The sequence below is a fragment of the Telmatherina bonti genome, assembly GCF_933228915.1.
Source record: "Telmatherina bonti genome assembly, chromosome: 3".
Taxonomy (NCBI): domain Eukaryota; kingdom Metazoa; phylum Chordata; class Actinopteri; order Atheriniformes; family Telmatherinidae; genus Telmatherina; species Telmatherina bonti.
The window spans coordinates 30,369,296-30,383,774 of NC_136621.1; the positions used below are offsets into that span (position 1 = coordinate 30,369,296).

Genomic DNA, 14,479 nt, shown 5'->3' on the forward strand with positions numbered 1-14,479 from the left:
TCAAGTAAGGTGGAAAAGGCACCAAGCTGAATCAGAGTTTTCTTCCATTTGTTTAGAACATCATATATGTTATATATTCCTCCTGCACAGATGTTTTGCTTTATTTCCCAAGATTTAAATCTCAGGTTTCAAGCTGTTAATATAAAATCTAAAATAATCATTTTTCTATCTGTCAAAGAGTACTTTATTTTTATTGGATAAATGTGAATTTTGTAAATGCAGCTACACAAATAGAAAATCTTTAAACTGTAGAGATATCTTTCCTAATCTCACACAATATGCAGCATGTGGTTTGCAGGTTACAGACACATTATTCCACACAAACACTCACACTTTGCACTCTTTGAAACACAGTCAGTCTTTAACGATGCAATATTTTCATCTGTTCTTTAATTAAAAGTTCAAACACCAGTCACATGAAATCTAATTTGTATCCATGTATGACTTTACAGAACAAATAAACCGCACAACATATGGGATTGTATAGAGAGTATGTACATACAAGTACATTTACAATAATACCATTCATGACAGTTTAAAAAACTGACTGCATTGTCTGTATAACAAATGCACTTAATATAACAAAGCACAATAAAAAGAAACTGTTGATTTGGAAGTCTTAAAAATCATCATTGATCCTTTTTACATATTTCAGGTCTCTGAAAGTTTGAGTTTTGGAGGCTTTGGTCGAAGGTTGGGATAGGGAAGATGCTGATAGCAGAAAAACAAAGGTTGTATGCCTCCAGATATTACTCTGGGATTTAACTGTAGGAAACCAATAACGAAGGCTTTTTTTTTTTGCAACTGTTTTGTAAAAATTGAACTGTTTAAGTCACTGAAAATGAACCTTTAGCAAAACTCCTTCCAGGTTGAGGATGTCAAGCATCTGTCTTTGTGTGGATGATGAAAGGTAAAGACTTGGCCTGTGATTTCTGAATGCATGCAAATAACTTCATAGTTTCTACGAGGCAATGTCTCTGATACAGTAGGTGGCAGTATGCACTTTAATTCAAATTGCAATATGACGTGAAATAATAAAAACAAGGTTCAGCTCAGTTTCATTTTTATGCAGGCATTTTCAAAAATGAAACAGTGCTGTGTGAAAGGGCTGCGTGTGGGGAGAAAAAGAAAACCTCCATGTGAGCGAGATCCCAGATTAGACCGACACAAAAAGCTGTAAGGTGCCTTGTCCCTTTCTTTTATACTGAACCAACATCAGCCTTGAGAAAAATCAGGAATAAAACCAAATTCTGACTCATTAAACGAATCCTTTTTACATTCATTTTAATCTCTAACCTTGAAAGACAGTTTTTACTACTTTTTTACTACTTGTAGAACGTTTCCCCATCAAGCAAAATAAAACATAAATAAAAATGTAAAAACTGAAAAAAGATTAAATAACATGAAGAATGGAAAAAAAAATCTAGCAAAAGAAAAAAAGGAAACGATGTGTAAAGATGAAGATAGAGCAAAAGCAGACTCAGAAGTGAGGGAACGGCCGCCACTACAGAAGGAAATGAATGAATGGGGGCCTATCAGCAGTGTGGTTGGTAGGCTGCCAGGGTTGTGTGAGGTGGAGGATGTTTCCATGATCACTGGGTACATGCAGGTTTCAGAGTATCGAGGTCATGGGATGAGAGGGCTGGGATGTGTTATCTGCACATGAGATTAGGTCCAGTCCTCTGTATTCATGGACAGCTGAGAAAGAAAAACCCACTTTTTTGCAGTTTCATAATTCTTCAGATAATGTTCACAGGAGAACTGGATTGATGAGGGAGGGGCAAGAGAAGACCCAGGCAAAGAGAGGAGTCACAACAGAGTCAGTTCTCTTGGAGATGAATTTTCCTCGCTTCTTTTCTTTTCTGACCCTCTCTGTTCTTTCAGTCAGAGTCTCCTCAGATTGTGCTCCTCGGTGCAGGAGCCTTTCCTCAAGGTGATGTCGTCCACAGCCATCTCTCCACTCCTGCCTCGCCCACGCTCCCCCTTCAGGATCACCTGGTGAAGAGCAGAGCATCGCATTCTGAGCTCACGCCACAGAGGAAAAGCATCACAGAGAATTTTTACAGCTTCACTCACACGATACTACAGAAGCATAGAGCTGTCATCCTAATAAAATAAAAGTTGGGGCCTTATCATGTTATAACCTGATAGTTTTATTCTAAAAACATGAAATTTATCACGTTATAACATGATATGTTTGAAAACGTGAATTTGGGCATGTTCGACTTTAGATGAGGAAATTGTGTGCGGGGTGTGGATAGGAGATCACAAATGGCTCATTTACAGGACTTTCTGAAGTTTGACTTCATGCTTGGGTTGAGACACGGTGAAATTTAGCTGCTTTTGAAAACTCTGGATGACATTTTAATGACTATATGTACTTTAAGGGCCATTTTAAATGGTATGGGCCTGTACAGACGGAAGAATGAGTCCGATCCTCTTGACGAGGCATCATTTCTGATTGATCAACTTGAGCGGCACGGGAAACGATATAAATACAAACTGCATCATCTTAGCTGCATTCAAGTGGTTATACATTTTTACAATAAAGTTTATCACCTTATAACGTGATACGTTTCACGTTTTTACAATAAAACTTATCACATTATAACATGATAGGGCCCCCCCCACTTATTTTTTCATTATGACGACAGCTCTATGCTTCCATATGATACAGACTGCACCTCTGATCCCATTTTAATACTACAGGAACAAACATTTTTCCTTACTATTGTCAAAAAAAACCCTCAAGAAATGATAATCCAAGTTTCTAAATAGTCACTGTTATACTTACACTTTCCAGACCTGTACCCCACAGTGTGATTTGGGTGTGCCTCCAGCCGTTGCCGCCTGTTCGTCCCCACACTGCTGGACTGTACTGCTTTCCCTTCTTGACAAACACCTGAAGCATTCCCACATGGTGACCTGCCAGCTTGTGCCGAAAAGTCAGGCACAGATTGCCGTCATTCCAGGGTGGGTTGAGTGGGAGTACCAGCCGCGCCCCTCGTCCGGTCCTCTTGTTTCCTGTTTCAGGAATTGTGAGGTAACGCCCACCTGCAGAGGCAAATATATTCCATTATGGTTCATTTATGATAAGACACTGAAACAATGCAACCCTGAACTGTGCTCATCCATACAATAAATGAAGCTTTTAAATAAACTACAGAACAATAACAGACCCTCCTGTGAGATAATACTCTGACATGGTGCTTTTTCCCAAAAACTTTTGCATGGTTGTAATGTGTATTTGTCCTAATGACATGTATGGGTCTTACAACATGACAAAATAGAGAAAATCATGGGTGTGGACACAAATAGGTAGATTCTTTATTGTAACACAGTGAAATCGGTTTGTCTTTATAAAACTCGTCTGTTCTATTTTGCAAGACCAACATACATTTTCAACACTTTAATGTGCCATGATACGTGTTTTGTGTTGTGTTTGGGGTTACTGTATGTATGTGCTGGCACAGAAAGTGGTACAAAGAGAGAAAAATAATGTTTCAGATTAAAAAAAAAAAAAAAAAAAAAAAAGTTCTGCTTTCCATAATTTCCTGGTCTGTTATAGGAGAAACACTTTGATAAAGATGTCTGTTTGCTTGTGCTGAGTAGCTTTTTCTGAACAGTTACAATGAGATTTATACAGTTTCTGATGTGTTGAAGCAGCATTAACTTCAAAACGTAATATTTAGCACATATAGTAATTTTTTTATTCATTGATGTTGGAATATGAGGAAATCTTACATGTTGCATAAATGACCAAATTAATGTGATCAGTTTATGTTCTTTTGCTCCAAAATGCATTAAAATGCTTTTTTTTTTCTCTTTTCTGTCTCTTCTTTTTAGTAATGTATTCATTAGATAGCAAAGGCAGCTCTATAGTTTAAAAAAATTAAAGACAAAAGGGCTTCTGGGTAAAAGCTGATGAATGCTGATGTATGTATTTTGCTTATCTGAAGGAACCATGTATGGCTGGCGTGAACCACGGAGGGCACATTAAGTGTCTATGGGCCACGGAGACGTTCTAAATAAGTCATGAGCTTCTTCCAAGTCTAAACAATTCCTCTAACAGGCGGGTTTGCTTGTGGTTGTCTGTCAAACAGATGCCAAGTGATGGACAGTTCATGTTCACAAGCTTCACAAAACAAAGACAGGATGTGTGGGAATACACACATAACTACAAATCACATTTTTCCACTTTATGATTCCATATAAACATGAAGCCATTAACTAAGGTGTTGCCTTTTTAGCGGAATTATTCATACTCAGCACTTAGCCTGTAATTTATTGTTAATTATTATCCAGGGAACTAACAGGCCTGAGCAAAACCTTTTACTTGCACTAATTATCAAACACGTACTTGGCTGAAATAATGCCTCAGTCTAAAAGTCTGGAAACTCACTAATAACTGCTGGACTAAGCCAGTTGTCTGCAGAGGCCACGTGTAGTTATTGTCACTTAAACAGCGCCAGAGCACTGCTCTGTTTACACTTCACTCTCCTGAGTTCTCCCAACATAATTTACCACGTCTTCTCTTCGCCTGAATCCAAAGACAAACAGTGTCGTATTTCTATTTAATGGAGCCCCAGGGTTTAATCATGGGTCACATAATCCGCTTCTCATTTGCATTGCTTTGTAGAGGAAAGCACTAATCGGCAGCGAGGACCATCTCCTTCCCTCAAGTCATTTTCGCTTTGACCTGTAATTGAATGGAGCAAAGCGGATCTGCTAAGACTGTCTGCCTGTGTTTACATGTCTATGCGTGCCATTAAAAGAATGCATATCCTAATTCCTGTTTTAAAGACTGTGAAAAAACAATTTGTCTTATTACGAGTGTGAAAGTGGGAAGTATTGACCCATGTTCTTAAAATCACCTGTTGGATCCGGCGTTGTCTCCCAGTGCAGGTCTCCGTCTTTGTCCCTAATCCAGCCGCAAAGGCCGTCGTCAAAGGAGCAGCTCAGATACCCTGACTCTGAACAGAGGGGAAACACACACGAACATGAATTCAGTCTGATGTTTTGCTGTGGGTCTCCGGCATCAGAGAGACGTTTACTGAGGTTCCCTCTGATTATTTTAATATAAATAAAGACAAAGTTTTGTTTTAATTTATGGAGAGATCTGAGACAATCCAATCAAATGGAAAAAGGAATTGTTTAAATCTCCAGCAGAAAAACACATGTATCCGAACGATGAAAAAAATGATTAAGTTGCATTCGTTCCTGATAATAGTGTGTTAGTGTTTGGGTTTACTATGGAAAGTACGCACCATATAAATGACAGACGCTGTGATAAGACATTATAATTACAATCTGAAGTGATCATTTTCAGTGCCTGATGACTTATTTCCTAGTGGTGGCGTTCAGACAATATCACAAAAGCAATGGTTTCAATTATGCACAGCTGTGGGAATTGGTTCGCCGATGAGAATAATATCCATCATTTTGTCCCCCAAAACATGTTTTTATGATGGAAAACAAAACCCCCTTTCAGTTAATTTTCTGAGCCAATGACAATGCCTTCTCTTTTGACACACCATAAAATGATGCACTGGGAACCAAAACAAACACAAAACTCAAACCATTAGGTGATATAATCTGTGCACTGTTACTATCAACAAATCACACTGAATAAACATGACAGAATGCCATCTTTTCACAAAAGCTTGTTCTCCTCATTGTTGGGAATTCTGCAGAGATTTGAGTAGAGAACTCATGTTGCCTTCAAACGATCCAATAATCATTCATGCAGTCAGGAAAGCACATTGTGAAAAGTGGAACATTTTGGCAATGAATTATAAACACTGAGCCATTTTTAAAAGTGATACATCCAGATGTCATGTGCCACCTCCTGCTGAACACAGCTGGTCGCTGTAATACCTCCACCTCGACAACAACACTGCAGGAGATGATTGTCTTTAGCATTTTGCTCACGGCTCATGTCGTCATCCGCCACCATTTGTGCCCAAGGAGTCGGTTGTGTCTGTCACATGCATATTTACCTGGATCATCTCTCGCTTCATCTGCCGTGTTGCCCAGCTCAATGTCAAAGTCTGTGTCGAGGACGGTGTTGCGGTCATGGTTTCGAGGGACTGAGGAAAGAGACGCAGGTTTAGATAAAGGATTAACTAAGGTATTATATCTGCTCATTGTTATCTGCTTGGGGCTGTTGTATGGCTTTGTTTCATTGCCTAACAAAGGACTTTGCAAGGATGAATCAATTCTGTGGTTTAGTGCTTGTACCCAAGAGAAAACAAATACAAGAACTTTTGTGATCTGAATTGAGAAAACCCACAAGAACACCAGAAGTCAGATGTGAGTCATAACAAGGAAAAGGGCATAGGTTCACCTGATGCAGCATCAGAGCAAATGTTGCTGCGATGCAACTGGGAGATCACTACACAGACAGTCACACACAGAGAACACAGCCAGGCTCAAAATAGCCTTTATCCTTCACCACTGGGGTCACACAGCGCAACATACTGCAGGCCAAGCTGTGTTATTAAAGGGCAACTCTGTGTGCTGCTTCGAAAAGTTTTTTTTCTTTTATCTATTTTTTTTAATGTTTGTTTTGTTTTCCTTTTTCTAACTCAGTAACCTTAGCTAACAAGTAAACTTTTGGTCCCGTTTTCTCACTGATTGAGTTTGTTTTTTTAAACTGGTTAATAAAAAATGTTTATCATTCAGAAGAAGAAAAAGGCAAATATATGTAGAATTAACATGAAATATTTATTTTAAAACATCTTTGTTAAATTTGCTCAAACAATTAAAAAAAAAATCGGTTGTCAGTATTTGTGTGTTGTCTTTTTTATAAGGAAAGAACGGTGATACACCTGCACTGTCAACACAACAGTAACCCCAACGTGTGCCACCTCCAGTCAGGCTGGATGCTGAAAAGGCCTATCCCCACACTGGGTCACGACCACCTGGCAGAGTGCAGTCGTCTGTCAGTCGGAGGAATCTGAGGGTGGGGAGGTCATGCACACACCAGTCCCTCCAGCAATTCCTGGTATCAGGTCTCTGCATGTGTGTGTGTCTGTGTTTGTGTGTCTGGATCTAAACTTCTACCTCCTCCCTGATGATTGAATGTGATGGAATTACATATCTGCACTGTTCAAAAGAAAAAGCCACGCCCCTTATGAAAGACAAAGCGCTGGTTACGCTGTGAGATCCACAGAATTTACATAGAAACAAAATCATTAATGAAAATATTCAAATGTAAACAAAGGGGGAAAAAAACAAGTGAAGTAAATCAGTTGATGAAATAATGCAGTTTAACACGGTGTCTATGATCACAATATTCAATTTAATGAGACATTTTATGATTTTTCCAATTAATTTCCACATTATTACCAATAGTCTTGGAAAAGGTTGATTAATTTAAAGTGGAACTATTATGTGCATTTCAGGCTAATTTATTTTTTATTTCTGAGACCAGAAGGGCTGGGATTGATCGAGTTATTGTCACAAATCGCTTTATTTACTTCAGACCGACCCTCTCCGTAGGCTGTCAGATCAGCTTGTGGGCAAAACGAGTGGATTGAGACTCTTCCGCATTAAGCCCCGCCTCCCGCCACCGCGCTACATTGGGAGCGCGCACCGCACCTGCTTTCGCCGTCATTGTCACGTCTCATAAACAGAAGGATTAGGCTAATATGAACTCAATAAAAAAAAAAAAAAAAATACAATGTCAACACATAGCATACAGCCCTACATGTTGGAACCTGAATCAGACCCTGAAAACGAAGTGGAAAACAGCAACCCACAGCAACGAATGCAGCAGGATGTCTCTCTTTGGTAAACTCACCAGCCATCGTTCAAAATAACTTTATCCGACATTTTCCACCTGCCTGATGTATTTGTACATGCCCGAACCTTATCCCCTGTGACATCACAAGGATTTCCAAGTAGAAAAAACTCTCTAAAACAACGTTTTTCGTCGCCATGGAAACCGAACGGAGAGAGCGCTGGAGCTCAAACTCAAACATGTGTTTAGGGGATACAAAACGGTGTCGTTCACATGTCTGATGAGCATTCAACACTGTAACACTGCAGAAAGCTCAGAAAACTGGAAATACCATAATAGCACCCCTTTAAGTATTTATTTTGTCTTTTCACTTATTTTTGGCAGTTCTTGTGTACAATTCATACTAAAATCTAAACATTTAGTAAACAAAAAAAGAGTCCAATATTTTCTTACAAACTGCTTTATCTCTGGCAGTGATGCTAACGTTGGCTGTGTTGGTTTACACTGACAGAAAATTACATGAGCCATCTCTGATTACTGCATTACTCAGCTGAGGCGCTATACGTATCATGAAAAATTTATAAATTTTAATCACTAATTACTCAAGTAATCACTCTGTGACATCTCTCTTCCATCCCAATGCTTTTTTCAAACAATCATCAGAAAGCTCTGGTTGGTGAGTCCTCTGCCAGGGCTCAAAATATTAGACCGATGTCTCCCCCGAGCAGTGCAGACAGGTGATAATGTAATCTTCTCCCCTCATCATTTTCCTCATTAAGGGATGCCATCTGGCAGGAGAAGGAACCACAGTTTCTCACTTCTTATTTCTGTACTTAGCTACTGAAAGTCACCGTGCATGTGCAAAGGGCTTAATGCTGAGCTTCACTTATAGCTACATATGTTTTAGCACTTCCTGTTGGTGCTGTTTGTTGTAAAAAAAAACCAAAAAAAAAACCCATCTATTTTCGGACAGGCAGTCAGTTCAACACAATATCATCACAGAGGATAACAACCATGCTCTTAAACTCACTCCTGGGGATTTATTGTGTATTAGTACAGATGTCTTGAGCTATCTCAAATTTCTTTTGAAATTTTTTTTTTCCAAGAGGCAAGAAAATCTGGCAAAGACTAAAGATATGCATCTGTACCTTCAGCTGATCAATTTACATTTTACTGAAACCTCACTGGTCTGGTTGTCATGGAAGCATGGCTGTTGAGAAGCAACAGCGGAGGGAAACAGAGGGGGGGGGACTGAGATGACACATGACAACAAGAAGTGGACTGCAAAATCTGTATCAACAGGTCTCGTTGATGCAGTTTGGGATCGTCTTGAAAGAAAATGAAATAAAAGGCAGTGACATCCAAAAAGAGCTGAGGTGTATTGTTTTTAAAGAGTCTGGAGAACTATTCCGGATTCTTGACTCAAAGGGTTCGAGCTGTGTTACAGAATAAAGGTGCTCAAACCATGTATCGATTTTCTAGCTTGTCTGAACTTGTCTGAAAAGCTTTGTTTTTAGCATTTAAGTTTGAACACCAAACTGAAAAATCTCCTGTTTTCCTGGAAATATATAACGTAAAGCAACGTATGTCATGAAAAGTTTAGGAATTTTTTGTTTTGTCATGATAAAAGATAAACCTACTTTAGCTGTTTTTGTTTTCACTAAAAATATATGGAATAATATGAAGACAAAAAAAAAAAACATATTTAATCTCTAAATACTTTCTTACATTGATATTTTGTGTTGCTTATATGATTGATTATGATAAATTACGACAACTGAAGAAGGAATTTTTAAAATAACAAAATATTGCAAATTTGAGCATACATTACACAAACTGCAACATATTCTCCATTAGATGGAAACTATTTAAATGAGGACCAGTAAGCTTGCGTGAATGTTTTATTTCTCAGACTTCACACTTCAGCAAATTACATTATATTACCCTCAGCTCTAGTTCAACAAAACAATGTCTCAACCTGCATAAACATATTTTGAATAAATAACTCAAATTTATACTTCAGCTTTATACGTAACACTGCTGAATTAATGACTCATAACTGCAGTGATTATCACATAATGAAACTCTTTTCTGTTCTAAAGAAGGCCCTTGGCCTTCATAGTACTAGAAGACAGCAGAGGATAAATGCTTTTAATTATCATCTTCCCCAAAGTGGGACATACAATTTCAGCCATCTCTGATTATTTGGAATTCACTTATTTTATTCAGTTTTGATCAAGAATGTCAAACTAAAATAAAGACAGATGGTGTGCGTTGAGGGAAATTGCATTCAGAGACTGATGCCTGGTAAGAACAGTGCAATGTGTAGATAAACAGCAATCTGGCTAACCACCACACTACTTCAAGTTTATGATTAATAAGTCCAATTAGTTATCTTAATTATAAAAGTTCTTTTTTCATAATATCAGCATAATGGTGAAATTTCTGGGTTTGTACAGATGGATTCAATTCATTTATCTTCTTGAATTCTCAAACATGACGTGTTACAGCTGGCACTGCCCAGTGTGCTTGCTACACAAAAAACTACTGAAAAAACTAAAATATCTTGCTGCCTGTAGCAGGCTGATACCTTTTGTGCATGCTGAAAACTGACTATCGACTGCTCAGTTAATGTTTTCCCCATATTTCTGTCTGAATACACAATTTTAATCATGTCCAATACAAATAGATATAAACCTGAAAAACACCCGGAGAGTGCAGACCTTCGCAGCTCTGCCCACCACATTGTGAAGAATCCTTTTTAAATAAATTCCTGCCCACAATTCCTTTCAGAAAACTCCCAAATTTAATGAAATCTAAGTGAGACTAAGACTCATTCTCAGGAAAAAAAAAAAAAAAATCACAAAAATCGTCCCAGCAGTTTTTGTGTAAAGTTGATAACAAACAGACAGACAGACAGACATGGGAAAAAACATAACCTCCTTGATGGAGGAAATAGGCATATTCTAGTGTATTATGTAAACAAAAACTCTTTGCTACTCTATTCAAACATGCTCCAAATCCCTGTTACAGAGCTGACAAGCTTTACAGTACTGGTCCACACATTCCCAGTTCACAGATAACTTTTAACTGGTACAATGAAAAAATGAGCACATGTATGTGAATTTTGTCAAATAAACTCAGGTCTCCCTCTGCTTTGTCAGAGGATTTCAGCTGAGTGTTTCACAACTTCACCGTTTAATGTCACGCCTCCAGTCAGTATTGTCGTCCACACACACACACACACACACACACACACACACACACACAGCAGTTGCTCTCAGTGAAAGCTGTAAACAGTCTCTCTGGACTACTTGGACCAAACAGTCACAGATAGATGGTAAACATAAGGGAGCAGTTGGCAGGTTATGGTGAAACTTAAAATTCTGCAGTTAGTTATTTTAACCAATTTTCCTTATAAATAGGTTATATATCCTTATATATACTTACACACACATACACACACACATATCTATGCACATATATATGCTAGTTTTTGATGTGAGAGGCTGTGATTCTCAAAAAGTTTAAGAATCACTGGTCTACACAGTCAGGTGTGAAACTGTCTTTCTACAGAGCTGCACAAAGAGAATAAAACAAAACGATGACTCTTACTGTGAACATCTCCTCTCTGTTTCGTGACCTCCTTCTGGATGGTGTTGTCTACGGGTGTGACTGGTGGCGGCGGCGGTGGTGGTGGGGGTTGTCTGGTGGGAGCTGCTGGCTTTGGTGGGATGTAGGGTTTGCGTGTGGGTATTGATGGTTTTCTAGTGGGGACAAAGGGCTTTCTTGTGGGAACTGCTGGCCTGTGTGGAGCTGGGGTGATCCTTCTGGGGGGCAGTGGCGCTTTGGTGGTAGTTGTGGTTGGGGCTTTGGGGATGATGGGGAAGACTCTCTTCGGAGTCGATGGGGGGCGGACGGTGGTGGTCCTCCTGTGATCCTTATCTGGGATGTGGTTGAAATGATTTGGAGGTAGTTTGCCCGGTCTTGGGGGATCAATAGCTACCTTTGGAATAGCTGAAATCATAAAAGAATGCAGATGGAGAAGAGAAATATGGGCACTTAAGACTTAATGAGACATAGCATTGCAGACTAAGTGCAATGATTAGCCTGACTTTTACAGAGGAGGGCTTTATTTCATCCACTGAGACTTCTCCTGAAATCTGTTAACTAAGCATTCGGGCTTTAAAACAAATTGGATGTCTCAAATCGCACTGAGGCAGGCTGCTTGCTATTGGAAAAGAAGAGTTCACAGACCCTCAATGGTGTAGAGTAAAAAGAAGGCTCTTTTATTACAAACCTAACCAAACAGCGAACGTTTAGCAAATGTTTGCGCTCCTGAAATAATTATTGCCCGGTAATAGCATTATTTCTCTCATGTGGTCATCCTGATTGGTAATTCTTTGTGAGCACACAGCTAGAGGCATTGCAACGTCGAACTTAAGCTGCTCTGTGAGCGTGAAATGATTTCTGGGCTCAGGCGGCTGTGCCCCTGAGATCATCCTCGCTGATGAAATCAAAGTTACTCCTCCTTTTCTTTTGTTCCTCCATTCATTGTTCAGGCGTTCAGGAGGAAACGCTGGGATTGGGGGTTGGGGTTTCTGGTTGTAAGGGTTCTATGAGGGAAGAATGAGTGTGGATAAAGGCAAGTGGTTTGAACTTGGCGATACCCTCCTCACACTGCAAGCCACTTTGATATATGATACACAAATAGGATATTGCAACTCGACTCCCACGGCGCTTCGTTCTCACACCCTTTGGCTGGGTGACAGGATGAAGTATTTGCGTCCTCTTTACTCTTTGGACTATTAGATGATTTAATAAGTGTGGAAAATAAATCATTCCTTTCTCACTGAGCTGCAGTAAAAACTTTAGTCATGCTGTTTAATGAACTGCTTGTCAGAGCATAAAAAGAGACAAACCACCGGAAATATTTCACGTTTGATGAGGACACCTCCTTTAGGCTGATTAAAATGGCCACATGGCAGAAGAAGAAGTCACTCTTGCGCTGTGTAATAAAGCTGAAGGGTGATTTTAGTAATGACTGACAACCAATACAATGAAAGGAATTTCAGTACTGGCAGCACTTTGCAAAGCAATTCCTCCCTTTCTCCTGCTTTCTTAGTTTAAAGAAAGAAAAAAACAGGCAAAGAAAACAAAAAAATGTGAGGCCCCACTTCTCTTTGCAAAAGTGAACATCGGAGCCAGCGTTTTGTTCCTCGGTCTTACGTTTACAGTCGTGCCCCATCCCCCTGTAGCCGTCTTTGCATTTGCACTTGTATGAGCCTGGCGTGTTGTAGCAGGTGGCAAAGCTGCTGCAGTGGCTCTGACCTAAAGAGCACTCATCCACATCTGAAAGAGAATGGAAACATAAAAACATTCAGCTGCAGGGTGCACGTGGAAGAAGCTTCAGACATAACATCAGAATATCAAAGGCTAATTGCTCCAAATGTGCTTGAAGGAAGACTTTAAGTTTACATCCTTCTAGCAAAGACACTTCAGTGAATAATGGGGATCCTTTTATGAATGCCCAGGCAAAAATCATTAAGAGGGTGGCGTGGGAAAATCCTCTCACACAGAATTGCAGTCATTACAGCATCATTACTTTGACTGCAGGTTAACTTTATTATGATTGTTCAAAAATGTATTTTTTTCCCCATAAATATATGGAAATTTCTTGGTTTAAGGCACCCCTCACCTTGTACGTATTTATTGTAATTCTAGAATATAAACTAAAAGGTGTTGCACAATGTAATGACTGTGTGCTAATGACACCATTACTGCAAGCCTTGCTTTCATTCTGCAGTTCTGCAGAAAGTAAGTTCTGTTTATAGGGGGAAAAAAAAGATGTATTTCCATGTGCTTCACCAAAAATGAGCTTCTTTTTTCTGTCTAATTGTCTATCCGTTATATTTGATCACATTGTTTACTGTGGAATTTCTTCAATTTAGTCAAAACTAGATTAACTAAACATGTTACAAGCCCAGTTCACCTCTGAGCATTTGCTGCAGAATTTCTATCAGCCCTAAAGTTTGTTTTATAAAGTCCCTTGCTTCAGTCCTGATGCTTTTTGTTGTCTTTTCATGACGTCTCTGCTTTACACTACAGAATGTTATAAGTGAAAACGCCCTGTTGTCTCTAATTTCCACAGAGGTGTTGATTCTCCCTAAGTCTGGTTCCACCAGAGGTTTCTCCTTTCCTCATTGTCTCGCTTGAAAAAGGAGAATATTGTTTTTTTTTAGTCTTTTTATTGTAATTTGTGAGCTGCTATTTATTTCACACAATTTGAATCATGCAGCTTAAACAATGACACAGCTAATTGTGTGGATTTTGACTGGCTATTGAGCCAGTTTGCATTTCACACACACACACACCCTCATCATGAAAACACATAAAGAAAAGCTTATGATGCAACCTTGAGTTAAAGGCGATCGATGTGGCTGTTGAAAGAGGAAACAGAGCTGCTGCACGCTCGGTGAAGGTGCGGTGCGCTCTACAGCCTAGAAATTATGGTAGTGTGACAAAAAATTGCATTTGCTTTTAAAATTTTCACAATTTAAAAATAAGAATTAATGTCCAGAAATTGTGCTGAACAGTAGATAAAAACAAAATGGAAATGATCCAGTTTCTTTGACGGCAGTAGTCCACTTGGAAAAGCAATGAACAATGTGGCCTTGAGATTTAGTTTAAGTAGTATAAATACAAAAGCATAAATCACCTACTGTTGTACTAATA

At 39.1% G+C, this 14,479-nt stretch overlaps 1 protein-coding gene across 1 annotated transcript in view; it reads right to left on the minus strand.

Moving 5' to 3' along the window:
• Positions 1 to 381: 381 nt before the first annotated feature.
• Positions 382 to 14,479, minus strand: part of npnta (nephronectin a) — a 51,628-nt gene continuing 37,530 nt past the window's right edge. The window contains exons 7-12 of the mRNA XM_079264401.1: positions 12,974 to 13,096; positions 11,360 to 11,761; positions 6,000 to 6,089; positions 4,875 to 4,973; positions 2,795 to 3,054; positions 382 to 1,995 (exon numbers count right to left, since the gene is read on the minus strand). Of these exons, the coding sequence (XP_079120527.1) occupies positions 1,885 to 1,995; positions 2,795 to 3,054; positions 4,875 to 4,973; positions 6,000 to 6,089; positions 11,360 to 11,761; positions 12,974 to 13,096 (1,085 nt within the window). The 3' untranslated portion in view covers positions 382 to 1,884. The remainder of the gene's footprint in view (positions 1,996 to 2,794; positions 3,055 to 4,874; positions 4,974 to 5,999; positions 6,090 to 11,359; positions 11,762 to 12,973; positions 13,097 to 14,479) is intronic.